Raw genomic sequence first — 13,939 nt, 5'->3', positions numbered from 1 at the left:
TTGTCTGATACCTTTAAGATGTCACTTTTAGAAATCCTACTTTTAGAACTGGAATGACAGTGGTAGCTTTGAACATGGTGCCATTAACATCTTCAGAGCAGTATCAACCTTGCTCAAAGGCAGCACAGTCTTCAGTGCAAGCCTGCATCTTTTCTAAAATGTACATCAATACCAGTCTGTAAAGAAACTAGTGTTTAAAAAGGGTTTAAATGAAGAGTGCCAAACCTGATGGAGCAGCATGGAAACATAAGACAAAGGTATGGCTAGGTGCTCTCACGCTGGGAAGGGAGAAGAGATGGAAGGTGAAAAAGGGGGCAGACGGGTTTCAAAAGTGATGCTATGGCATACAGGAGCCATAAAGTATTACTATGGGAAAGGCAAAGAAAATTAAAGGCCAACAGCAGCCTTGGAAAATCAAGAAACAAAACAAGCCAAGGGATTCTGTACCTCGGCTGTTGAAGCAACTGAAAATGCCTTTGAATGCAGCTTGTGCATGGATTGCTAAAAGAAGCTCAAGAAGCTCTAATTTTTTGTTTTCCTTTTCCAAAGAAAACATCCAACGTCCTTCCACTCCACTAATCCCATCACAAGGAAATCATTCTATTTTCTAAATCGATCTATGTTCAGTATAAACAAATTTTGTGTGCCACTATCTTCAGAACTCAACTGCAGTTCATCCTTGTTGTAGCCACTTTATATTTTCATGAAGAAACAGAACAGAGAAGAAAAACAAAAATATTTTCATGCTCATCATTTAGATAAAAAACAAAAGAAAGAAACAAAAAAAAACCCCAAACCCATTTTTTTCCTTTCTGCTACATAGGTCTTGAACACAAACTAAGACACACTCCTCCCCAGCTTCCACCATTTCAGCCACCATTTACCAAACACTGCAAGAGTTAGAAAACAAGGAGGGTAAGGGGGAAACAGGAATATCTGAAAGATCACAGGACATATTTCATTCAGTATCCTCTGTTCCCTCAAGAGTTTACCACCTCTCAGAGATGTGTCTAACTTAAAGCCATTAATTGTTTCTAACCACCAGAACTGTCACTCATTTATAATGCATTAGCACACATGATTTTTTAACAACTCCTGCTATACATAATTTCATTTACAATGCATACTTTCATTTTTGTGTTAAATTCTAAATTATTTCCAAGAAATTATATGATGGGTGATATTTCACCTGTAGATTTTTTTTTTTTTAAAGTTATTTTCACTTTTTAAAAAGTCAGGTGAAGAGCTGGACTACAACTCAAACACCAAATAAAAAAAACCCAAACCCTAAATACTCATAATTAGTACAGGGAATGGCTTATGCATTCCTTATTAGTGAAACATACCCTACCGTCCCACTCCACCCCCAAAATGAAGAATTTTCTACTTTTAAATACATAAATCAGAACTATCATTTATGTAATAGCAAATATGCAAACCAGAATACCTTTCACTTACATCTCTGGATTTGCTGCCTTTTGTTTAATAATATAAACACACACACCAACTGTTAACAGATAACATGCAGATTTGTAAGTTACCATTAACGGCTCAGTAGTCCTATTCAATAAGAAAAGGTTTGTGTATCTGAAAAAGCTGTTGCCTTTAAAAACGAATAAAATTAGTAACACAGTAATCTTCAGTGCGTGGCATTTGCATAAAATTAAATATGGGCCCGATCAAGGCAACTCTATATTCACACGAGCAGTCCTGTTCAAGTAACCAGCATCACTTGCATAAGTAATATCCTGTAGTTTGCATTTTAAGTCAAGGCATCTTAATTTGATTGGTTGGTTGTACAACGAATAACTGATATACCTTTTGATTTATGCCTGTTGGAACACTTCTGCTAAATTCATAAGCTTCAGACTGCTTTAATAACAACTTGTAATTAAAAGAACACAGACAACCTTTTCCTCAGTAAATGTTTTACCCCATCACTTGGAGATTGATTTGGAAGCCACTTTACCATGTAGCTTTTGTCAAAGCCTTTTTTTCCCCCTAAAACAATAATCCAATAAAAACAAATGAAAACAAGAAACAAAACCACTATTTCATGCCTTTATAACTGTATTTTTCCACTTACAGTAATAACTTGAATTTGTGCTTTTAACTCACTTAGGAAATGCCATCATCATGAACTGCACATTGCTCAGGACTCTAGCTACTTAATTAGCTACTAAAACACTGCGAAGGAGCTGACGTTGTATTAGCAGAGAAGCCAAATGAGCCAAACTCCACGCATCCCCTACCCTCTTACTCACAAGTGTTTATGTAAGCCCTTACCTGCTGGGTAACGTTCGATAACTGGCCAGTTGTCCACCTGTAACGTGGCATTGCCACCACTTCTTGTGAAACGTACTACATGGTATTTTCCATCATTAATGATTGCGTTGATCTCTTCAATAGCGATGTCATCAGTTCCAACATTAAATTTAACTCCAATTTTTCCCTGGTGCTGCATATTTGGGAAAAAAAAAAAAAAAAAAAAAGGAAGGAAGAAGAAAAAGAAGAACTAATTAAGAGTTGTTTTAGCAAGAAATAGAGACAGTGTGTCATACAGGGAAAGATTTCTAACATCTTCCCTCCTCAGATGTCACTTCTGAAGTCTTGCATGTGGCAGTGACAAGCCTCCTGACAGCTCAGTAAGTCCAGGACATCTCTTTGATGGATAATTGATATTCCAAATGAGTTATTTCACCAAACTGAGTTCTCTCCTTTTCTAAGAGATTCAGACCAAGATGAGGAGGAGCAAAGTTCAAGTTTTCTTTCTTTGTCCCCTCCCTCACCTCCATGAGGATTAAACACCATTTTTCCTTTTAGGCTTTCAAAACAGAAAGCCTTGCAGTGTCATTTGGAAGAGGTATGAGGATTTTCTGGCTATAAAAGCCAAGGCCCAGCCCTGCATCTCCTTTCTCCGTACCTCATTCATACTCAGAGTCTTCACAAATGATAACAAAGGAGGAAACATTTTTTCTAATGGAGACATTTTTTGCATCACACTGTAGTAGCTCTGAATCATTAAGACAAGCACAGACTGACTGACTAACTAGGACTTTCCTGATCAGAGCCAGAAAGGGGCAAAAGGCATTTGTGACACAGGGACAGCATCTTGTTCCCACTAAGGACTGAGACTCTGATGTTTTTGCCGGGACTTGCCTGTAAGCCCCTGTGCCTGCATGCGCCTAAGGCTAAGCGGACTTCACACGCCCATTCATACTCAGGACCAAGGCTGTAGATTTTCCAGATGATTGTGATATTAGCACATTTTCATTTTTATTGTCTTTTAATTATTAAGATGTTCACTCTAGTGGGACATTTACATTTTAACAAAGTCTTTTAACATCTACTAAAAGTTTAACTTAAGGGCTTTGTGATATATTTTTTTCTCCTATAAAATCAATTCTATTCCTGAATAAGGACACTTATTAAATTAAGGAGAAAAAAAGAAAAGCACTGCACCGTATGAGATTAGGAGCTTGTGCATAATAAGTGGCAATTCTATGTGAAATTTCATGTCATTGGTACTGGTACGTCCTTCTTAAGAGTTAAAAAACTTCTTTAAGTTTTTACTCTACCAGATGAAACACAATGAAACATTTCACTTTGTACCTCTTGGTCATTCACGTCAGTCTTTCCAGAACCAGCTTCACTTCTCCTGTGTAGCTTTTGTGTCTGCTCCTTCCTTCTCTTACTACCCTGGCACCAGTCCCTGTAGTAAGTGTATCCTGCAGCTCCTGGTCTCTGAAAGTCTCCCAAGTGAAGAACTCAGGAGTTCTTCCACTTTATTTTATTCTCTTTTTAAATACCTGACTTCATTTTCCAATAGTGCTTGCATATTCCAGTTACACAGTTGAGCAGCTGCTGAACACCTTTGGAGAAAGTCCCTCAACGCTTTGGCACTACGCTATCACCTCTTCAGCTATGATCTTTTTTAAAACAATAAAAGGACCATTCCCTGCTGAGATTTGCAAAATTACTCTGAAAAGTTTTTTTTTTTTTAATACATATATATATTTGCTCAGTTACTTAAACCATGTTCTAAACATTCCTCTTTTTCTCTTGTGGATTATTTTAACATTTCTCTATTGGCTGGTCCTACTTTTCCATGCCTATAGGGTGTCAATAAGGGTTCCGCCTCATCCAGCACATGCTCACCTTCTTTTGCCTCTCGTGTGAGTTGCAGAGCAATCTCCCAGTTATCTTGGGAGAGTAACTGTAGCTCTGTTTTATTTCAACTGGTTCAACTATGGCTCAGAATAGATTTCACCTATTTTCTCCCATGGATGCAGTAGCTTATTTACTTCACCTGTTTCATTCATATGCTTAATCTCTTTATACAGAAATGTATACAAAGAAATATAACATTGTCCTGGCTCTAAAGCAATCTTCTCTTTTACTAATTTATGAAATGCAGAAAAACAGCATGTAATGATAATGGCATATGCACCTTTTCACAGTACTTTCAAGAAATCAAAGGCTTTGAGGATTAAAAAAAGCTGACTAATTTTACAGGGATTCATAATTATACTATTCAAAACCTACACTTTACATACCTGCTTTCCTATTTGCTATATATATGTATATACACATATTATTTTAGATCAAAAAATGACAAGGAAAAAAAAAAAAACACTTTTAAGTCAATAGGACAGGTGCAGGCAAAATGAAGTGGCATAAAAAGCAAATATATCAGCAGCTTTTCCAAAATAAGAGAAGGTGGTGCTGCAACAGTTACCAAGTTACCATTTGTAAATGGCCAGGTATTAGCAAGTGAAATAATGCTTTACAGACTTTAAGGCAGACCTTTAGCCTTACTTGATACATACATACTTTTTAGTGAAACAAGCAAGTTTCCCTGACTTCCCTACATTTGTACAGAAGTACTGTGCACAGACACTAAGCATGCAGCTGCAATAGCAAAGAATATCACCCTAATAGTCGATAACATACTATAGTGATTTTTTTGGCTCTATTTCTAATATATTCGTGTAGCTGAGAACATGAAAAACTCCATATTTAAAGGATAAGTTTCATTTTTTCCCCACTTCTTAAGCGCCTGTAGGCATTTATGTAACCTCTCATAAAACAAGGAAGCAAATCTGGGTTTCAGGTTTAAGTCTTCCTTATTTTTATATCCATATTTAAGTTTGACTTCTGAACATCATGCTAAACATGATACGGACTACAACCCCATTGTGCACAGCCCTTTAGAACCACAAAATAAAACATGATGGAAAGACCTGACAGTACATGGGCTCAGACAGATGATGACACTGCCACAAAGCAGTAAGTCACCAAGTACCAGCTGAGTTGCAATAAGCACCTCTGTATGTAGATAGTGTTTTTTTTAAGCCCTTGCATAATCATGCAGTAGTTTGACTCACTGTACTCCTCCTTCACTGCAAGATAACGTAAGTCACATTATTCTTCATTTGTCATTGGTTAAGACCATGTGCACATACAGTTACTGTGGATCAGCTGATATACAGTAACCTGTTGAGATAACCTGATATCAGCCCTCAGCCCTGTGATGCTTAATATAATGGGCCTGTAGCCTGCTAGAAAGAACTGCTTTTTATTTTTTTTCTTCTTTTTGGAGCAACATGGTAGTGAGGAAAGGGAAGAGACTGATAAAACTGAAGCATACTAAATTATTATTTCCGCTTTGCCAGCCTCCGTTGCATAGTGCAGTAGTAGAAATTTTCCTTTATCACTTGTTCATTCATAATAATCTTAAAGTTATTCTTCCTGTAAGAAACGGCCTCAGACAAATGCTGAATAGCAGGTTCCCTCTTCAGCACCCCAATCATGGGCACTATAGAAATGTCTGTGCATTAGTAAGTACCACAATAAGTCAATATTACTGTTGAATGATGTTATCCTTGCCAGTGACTTGAAACAGCACAGCATTTCAGGCTCATATTTCTAGGAGGTTATGTTTGGCCACCTAGCAAAGGAGCTCCTCTGGTAAAAATCAGCTCTGTACACAGGGCCCGTAGAAGTCCACTGTGCTGTTCATGGTTCTTAGCCTGTGTTTTATTTTTCTCAATCTTACTCTGTTGTGAGAAAACATAGAAATGAAATCAATTCCTTTTCCAAATCTGCCTTTATGTAATCTGAACTGGGAAGGCCACAATAACAGAGTGGAGACATGTAGGAGATGGGAGGGTCTGCAATATTATTTCCGAGAGAGGCCAGAAGAGAGGATACACATTCCGGAGAAGAATTAAGCATTTCAAGAAGTAGCATAAACATTGTTCTCTGTCACTGGAAATTATTTTGAACTTCAAATCAGAAGGCGCTATGAATACTGCTACAACCATCACATCACCACCACCGCTCCCTGGGACAAAGCAGCGCAGGTACCTCCGATTCACCTACAGACAAGCTACCTGACACTCTGAGCCCCAACCAGCAGCTCTTCAGAAAAGCTAAACTTTTGGTTTGGAGGTGCTTTGGCCATGTAGCTCTCCTGTTTCTGAGGCCAGGGTGACTTTCTCGACACAGTACGATACAGTCAGATAAGCTCATTTGGTGTTGCCTGACGTACCCCTACATGTTACTGCAACGTGCAATGTAGGTTTTGCATATGGTTTAACCTCTGCTGTCCAGCCACTTGTAGGAGTCCAAAGCTCACAGGGTAAGGATAAATATGTTAATGGCTTCAAAGCAGTTGAATAAAAGCATGAGATATACATGTCTAGCTCCAATCCTATGTTCCTAATGTGCTCTGAAACACTAGGAGTTTTGATTCCTCAGACAGTAAGCGTGCGTGCATGCATGTGTATACACCAATCATTTCAAAACATTTTGTCTTCAAAAGCACTGGCAGCTACTATTGTAAACTAGCAACTCCAGCAGATTATTTTCAAGCATGTTTTATGAATTGTGTACTCTAAATACTTCTACCTTGGCTTTAACAGGCTTCTGACAAAGCACCAAGAATGCTGATGAACCAGAGAACCAAGCGAGAAACGTGAAATGCAAATCAAGCCAATAGCTGACAGTGCAATTTGTTCCCTGTTGGACCCTAGTCCAGTGCTACTGATCTGCCGACTCCAAATGCTGTAAAACCTACGCTAGTATAAAATATATATATATATCTCCAGAATAATGATATTTCCTATAGCATCAGCAAGATTTTACTGCTCTCTGTAGTAATAATTCTGGAATCAAACATGAGCATGTGCAGATCTGGCACAACAGTAGTTTTCGAAAAGACCACAAATGACCTAAGCTCATAACACAACCTTTAACCACTTCCAAAGAAAAGTAATAATATCGTGACTCCCACAGGTGAACAAATGGGGGGGGGGGGGGGGGGGGAATCAAGCATACCAGCTTGCATCTTATAGTGTCAGTCCCTGAGGCACAACTTTCTGGTGAATGTGATAACAAAGTCTTAGAAGTAACTTATGGTTGACTTTGATTTTATTGAAGAATAAATTTCTTGAGTTTTATTAAGAAGAGTGAGATCATTTTCACTCAAATGCAATCCAAGGCTAATATTCTATATTATAGAAATGGATGCAAAATAATTAAAATAATTTCTGATTTTCTGATCCTGTAAGGAAAAGCATACGTAGAAATAGTACTGTTTGCTTCAGCAAGTGCGGGGAGGGATACATAATGGACAGAAGATACATCTGAACTCCAAGATTAATTGAGTAACTACGTATATTTTAGTCTAATGATCCATCAGTATTTCTTATTCCCATCTAGTATCGTCCAGAGGAAATATTTCCTGGGAAAGACACAGAAGATATAAAACATCTGGGAAGAGTTCTTTGAATGAATCCATCTTTTATATTCCAATGAAAGAAGTTAACTTTCTGGATATGGGTTTTTAAATTCATACTCTCAGGTATTGTGCCATTAACTTAACATCATAAATGATTTTTTTAATATTTTTGTTACTGCTTTTCTCTATGAGAAGTGATAAAATATTCAACCTAACTTTTACCATCAGTAATCAGATCTTTTTACTTTTTAGTCAACTGCAAGACAACACACCGTAGACACAGGCATCCTCATGTCATCCCTCATCTTGAGTACTTAGAGTCAGGTTTTGCGTCCCTTTGTGACTTCAGAAAGGTAACCCTTTTCAGAGATGGATTATAGCTTTCAGTACATCAGTGTTTGACATACTGTAGAAAATGTAGGAGGGGCTTGAAAACTCTATCAGAGTACTAACAGGCAAAGTTATCAGTCATAGGTAAGCACTTCAAGGAAGGAAGCAAAGATTTTTGCTGATGTCTGATAGGGTGCATCCACCCAGATAGACTTTGGTAGACTGGCATCTGACAAGTGTGAAGCTGTTTGGTTTCTCTTTCTCTGTGGAGAAGGAAAGATAAAAAATAAAATAAAATAAAAAAAATCTTCTCCCTTTCCTGGTTGCCTAAGCAAGGAGACTGAGCTATTCCCAGTGTTCCTTCTTGCCAGTTCTCACCATTTATTTGCAACCTTCCCAATATTTGTTTATTTCTTAAATCCACAGTTCTGTAGACCTTCGGTTACGAGAAAATCCCACTTTTCATTTTAAAACAAGTTTCTAGTTCTGATAATTGTACAGAAAAGCTTAAAACCCAAAGCCTTGCAGGCTACTGCATTGGCAGCCTAATAGAAAGAACTGAAAAGAATGTTAAATCCTGTGATTTTAAACTAAATGCTTGATTTTTTCCAGCTGGAGGTGTGATACTCTGTGTAAATGACACTGATTTCATCACCCTCATATCAAATCCGAGCAACAGGCAGCAAAGTGGGCTTCCTCTCAATCCAGTCTCCCAGCAATTTTGAGTGCTCCTCCTTCATCATTGGACCTGCTTCTGGAAAGATTTGTTCTCCTTTACTTGACTCTCAGCCTCCTGGTCCCCAGATGGTAGGGGTGGAGAGATAAACTGACAATACTTACTTCCCAAACTGCTCTACAAGAGCTGACTGGTCTTTTTGAGCCTCTAGTACACAAAGTGCTTGCATTCAGGAAACTGAATTGAAATCTTGAAGGATGTAATTACTTGGCTTGAGTGGTGGCTGGAACCCAAATGTGACCCTTGGATTCCTGCAAAAAGTGCGGTCAGGTCTGTGTTACCCATTCGCACACACCAATCAAATTTGAAATTGCTGCCTAACACTACGCTAAGCCACTATTCATACTATTCAGAGAGAAAAAAAATGTCTGCAGAGCCACAAATGTTACCAATATTTCCTGCAGCACCTGTGCATGCTCACCTAAGTGCAAACCCAAGCACACATTTCCAAGATCCTTCCAGAGACAGTTCAAGGCACTTGAAAAAGAGATCTATAATCACAGAATCATAGAATCGTTAAGGTTGGAAAAGACCCTTAAGATCATCGAGTCCAACTGTTAACCTATCACTGCCAAGTCCACCACTAAACCATGTCCTCGAGCACCACATCTACCTCATAAATATACAGTGACAAAACTTTTTTTCCCCTCCTAATTTTGGGATCCTCAATCAGTTTTTTCATAGATTTTGTTAAAAAGAGATGAAGAGAGAATTTGCAACATATTTTGCTCTCACATTTTACTCAGAAGCTCTGTAAGATCATTTCATAAACCTTCAAATGACCCCAGTTTCATGCCATTAAGTTATCTAGATTTTCTAAATCAATACAGAAATAATAAAAATTCATTGTTCACCAGATGCCCCTGGTTGACATATAAGAAATAGCACTTTCACTGTAACAATATTAGGTATGCAAAATCACACAGATGCTAGCAGAGCTACTGCAGTCTTAAATGTTGCTCTATAAAACTTAAGCAGCTTCTAGCCTTAAACCAATGACCCTTAAAAGAGGTAAGTGAAATGTGGGCCCACCACCACACTAATTTACAACTGAGGCATACCTGAAAAAAAAGGTACTTAAGTGGCTCACTAAGTGGAAGAAGTGACACATGACTTAAAATGATTGTTTTACGTCACAAAATACCATATATGTGATCACAGAACAAAAAGCCTGGAAAGAAGATATCACAGAAGTGTTCACCACCCCAGCGTTTCAGGGCAGGAAGCAACTACTCTTTACTACTATGAAATAATGACTTGTATCACTTTCTGCTTTAAAATCATTGTCCTCACAGTCTGCTTTAAGTGTTGTTATAGCAATTCAATTTATACATAAAGCTCAGCAAGTAGAAATATTTATAAATCTACAATTTTGACACTTCAGCTCTCAGACTGCAGTTTTCCTGTTTAGTTTTAAACATTGTAATTCTCAATGCTATATATCATAGCTGTATTATTTCAAGTTACTCTGATGATGAATTACTGAGACGATACAATCACCGTAACAACCAGCCCCCCAAAATGCAATAGTTATGGAAGACATATGGTGTAGAGCCTGCAGCAGCAGCATAGTGCATCTTATTATCCACTCAGCATCATTACCGCAGTATACAAAATTAAATTTTTCTGAGAAAATATGCAGTAGAGAACAATTTAAGTAGTCAGCCCTTAACATGGTACTTTTTGTCAAAACAGCATGTAGCACAGCAATGTCTTGACCTTGCTAGCATCTCACCAAGGATTCCCAGTTGTGATGAGATGGTATGGATGGGTTGAAAAGACTACATACAGATGCTGTTACACCAAACAGAGCCTAATTTGAAGGAAAATAGTCTTGTAACTGCTGGCCAAGGCAACTCACATGCCTTGACTTTGTTCTTGCACACTTATTTTCCATGTAGGCAGAAGCCTGTGAGCTTGTGCACCTCAAATATAGTATGCCCAGCCTGAGGAATGGCATACTCATTGGGAGCTCCAGCTACTCAAAAATGGCAAACACTGATCCTCCCCACACATACATTAACACGTGTTTCCAGATGAGGACAGTGCGATTTGAAAATTAGGCTTGCTTTCCACTTTTTTATAGTGCTTTTATACAGAGATTATTAAAATAGTGTTCCTGGGACTGGATACAGTTATCCAAAGGTGTAAAGATACTCCTAGAAAAAAAAAAAAAAACAAACAAGTAGCACCTTGATATCGGTAGAATCTAATCCACACTGGAAACTGTGCTGCTTTAAGGGTATTGATTTCTGTGCTTAGAAAGGCTTCACAGAACTCTTATGATAATTTGCGTGTCTGAAACAAATCCAAAATCAGAGTCAGAAGAGGGTATAACTGGGACCAGAAGTGAAGAATCAGCAAATTCTCATGCAGGCTTTCATGCTAAATGATTAATAGCCACATGATCAACACACATGCTCATGAAAACACAAGTAATATATTTTTGAGAATCTGGGTCAAAGGACTTTTCATATTATAAACCTGTAGGGAATTATTAAAACCCAAAAATGATATTAGACATCCGACTTCTACTGAGCTTTAATGAAAACAGAACACCTACCTGCCATTCACACCTTTGATAAGCTTTTCTTTAATATTAATGACAATCTTGAATATTTCCAGATGCTTACCATAGACACTGGGACAAAGTACTTTTTAAACACTGTTTAAATGCAGACTTTGCATTCCTTTATTGTTCTGATTGCCTCTATACAAATGTATTCCCAGAATTGTTTCCTAACCTTTCTTCTCTTGCTTTGGAGTCTCCAATTGGAAACAACCTGTTCCTAATTCATCTTGGCTGGTAAATATTCATTATTGACACAGACTTCTGCGAAAGAAAACTGAAAGAGGGAAAAAAAAAAAAAACCCAAAAACCAAAAAAACAACCCAGCCCACAAAGTGATTTAAAAGCTAAGTCTCTGAATAGTGGACCTAGATGAACATTTTTGCCTCCTATCTGTAAAATGAAGAAAACGCAATATTCTCACTTCAGAAACTTACTGTCTGTCTGAAAAAAAATCATATCTGCAAAGTAGCTAAGCAGAAGTAGAACCAAAAAAACCCAAACAAAAAAAATCAATTACTGGTCTATGAGACAAATGTATAACTGAAGCAAAAAGACTTCATGCAAGGAAACATAGCTATGCTATTACCAGACAGCAGAGCTACAACATGCCACGGGATGGGCTTGGGCTCCCTACAGAAAGGCAAGTCCTGGTTGTTGTCCCATTTTCTGAGCAGTCCTATCATTTCTATTGCCAGCTTTCTCTTTCTTATCATCAAGTGTAAAGTCATCCTACAGCAAGCTTTAATACCATGTATATTTTTCTCAATGGTAGTAGTTTCCTTTATCTTACCTTTCTTCATCTCGAAGATCTTTCAGAATCAAAACCAATTTGACAATTTCCCTGTGTGCTGTGCTGAGATACGCAGTGCGCAGTAACCTATTATCAATGCTACAACAGAGGATCTCACTTCTTTTGATCACTTAATGCTGCAGAGCATGTAAAAATTCTTACACTGAATGCATGTAGCACATGAAATGATCAAACGGTTTTAGTTGACTGGACTGTGAAATCCAATGGGTAGCTGGAAGGGGAAAGCAAAATCTGATAGCTACCTCTACATTCTCCTCTGCTACTGCTGCTAACAGCCCCCAAGGTTTGAACGACATTGGTTTGGCATCTTAAAAAAACAAAAAAACACCCTGTGGAAGAGAAGTGCCACAAAGTAAATGAAAGGGCTGTGTGCAGGAAATCATTATTGTTCATAAACAACAACTATAAGGAGGAAATCTTTGAAGGAAGCATTGCAAATAGCACAAGCACCTTCAACAATATGCTCTTCAAAATGCAAGAAGCTCGCAAATAATTGTATCTAGAAGAAACCTGCCAGATATTTGAAAAGGCTAACCCCAAGCAAATCAGACAAAATCAAAACAGAAGTTAACCCACAGCGAGGGAGCTTTGCATATAACAGAGTTCAGTACTGCCAGGCTCTGAATTGCCTCTCCGAAGCACGGAACAGTCATGAATGTTGTTGTCTTCACTGGAATGATCAGCATCAGGCTTGAATGATGTCCAAATGTATTATTTGTGTTCATGAACACAATGGTATTTAAAAAATCCCTAACAGTACATAAATGCTTGCTTTACAACATGTAGCGCAACAGCCGTTAACAGCCAAAATTGCAAAATGCATCATTATCTTCAAACTGCACAAGGGAATGGAAATATGTCATCCTTTTAGTTATAAATTTTTCACTTCTTATGTACTTTAAAATAGACTTTTGCTACTGTTGGAAATTACCACTTTGCAAATGGGGTCTGTTAAGCAACCAACAATCAACTTTTTAGGGCATTATTCTAACCTCATTGATAGTATACTCCTGATTTCTGCCCTTAGTGCATCTACTTTCTTCTTTTTGTGTTTTTTATATACCTGGCAGATATTTACCTCTGAAAGTTAAAAGTCAGAAGTAAATCTTCTGAAATCAAGGCCACTTTAGAAACAGCAATGTGGTAAAACCAGGGCATCTCTCATTAGAGTTACTTGTCACTTTTTCAGAGCTTCTGCCTCTTACCGCTATTCTGCAATATTTCAGTGTGGAAGAGATGTGATTGTAAAATATTTGGCAGACAGCTGCTGCAAATGATGTGCTTTCACTATTTTTATTAAAATTATGGCTTTACTAAGATCAAGGTTCTCCTAGAGAAAGCTTAGTAGAAACCAGACATGTAACTGTTTTCATTTTCATACTTCTACAGCTTTAATGTTACTGAGGGACTATTTGAAAAGGAAAAAAAAAAAAAGGGGAGGGAGCAGGATTTTACACACCAGAAGACCCCCACTATAAATAGCTACCCTACAAATACGTCTCCTCCCTGTAGCTCAGCCACTTCAAAATGCCACCTAGTTGGCTGGCATATCTATGATGTGTGACATACAAATCTCTGATTACTTGAAGGCTGTGAATACCTTTGCTTCTATTTGGTCAGATAAGCCTTTGCAAATACATCAGGGTGGCAGGGAAAAGAATGGGCATCTTTAAAAGGGAGGACAAAAAAAGAAAAAAAAAAAAAGTCACAGAGTCACTAGGAAGGGGATTCATGGACCTGTAGGAT

At 37.9% G+C, this 13,939-nt stretch overlaps 1 protein-coding gene across 23 annotated transcripts in view; it reads right to left on the bottom strand.

The window, feature by feature from the left end:
• Positions 1-13,939, bottom strand: part of NRXN1 (neurexin 1) — a gene marked incomplete at its 5' end in the record, with an annotated part of 720,955 nt that overhangs the window by 123,151 nt on the left and 583,865 nt on the right. For all 23 annotated transcript variants that reach the window (XM_082305200.1, XM_082305203.1, XM_082305199.1 and 20 more), the window contains one exon: positions 2,287-2,458. In XM_082305200.1, coding sequence (XP_082161326.1) covers positions 2,287-2,458 — 172 coding nt within the window. The remainder of the gene's footprint in view (positions 1-2,286; positions 2,459-13,939) is intronic.

The sequence above is a fragment of the Platalea leucorodia genome (assembly GCF_965183815.1).
Source record: "Platalea leucorodia genome assembly, chromosome: 3".
NCBI classification, from domain to species: Eukaryota; Metazoa; Chordata; class Aves; order Pelecaniformes; family Threskiornithidae; genus Platalea; species Platalea leucorodia.
Note: the sequence above shows the minus strand (reverse complement) of the source record. Positions and strands in the feature narration are given on the sequence as shown.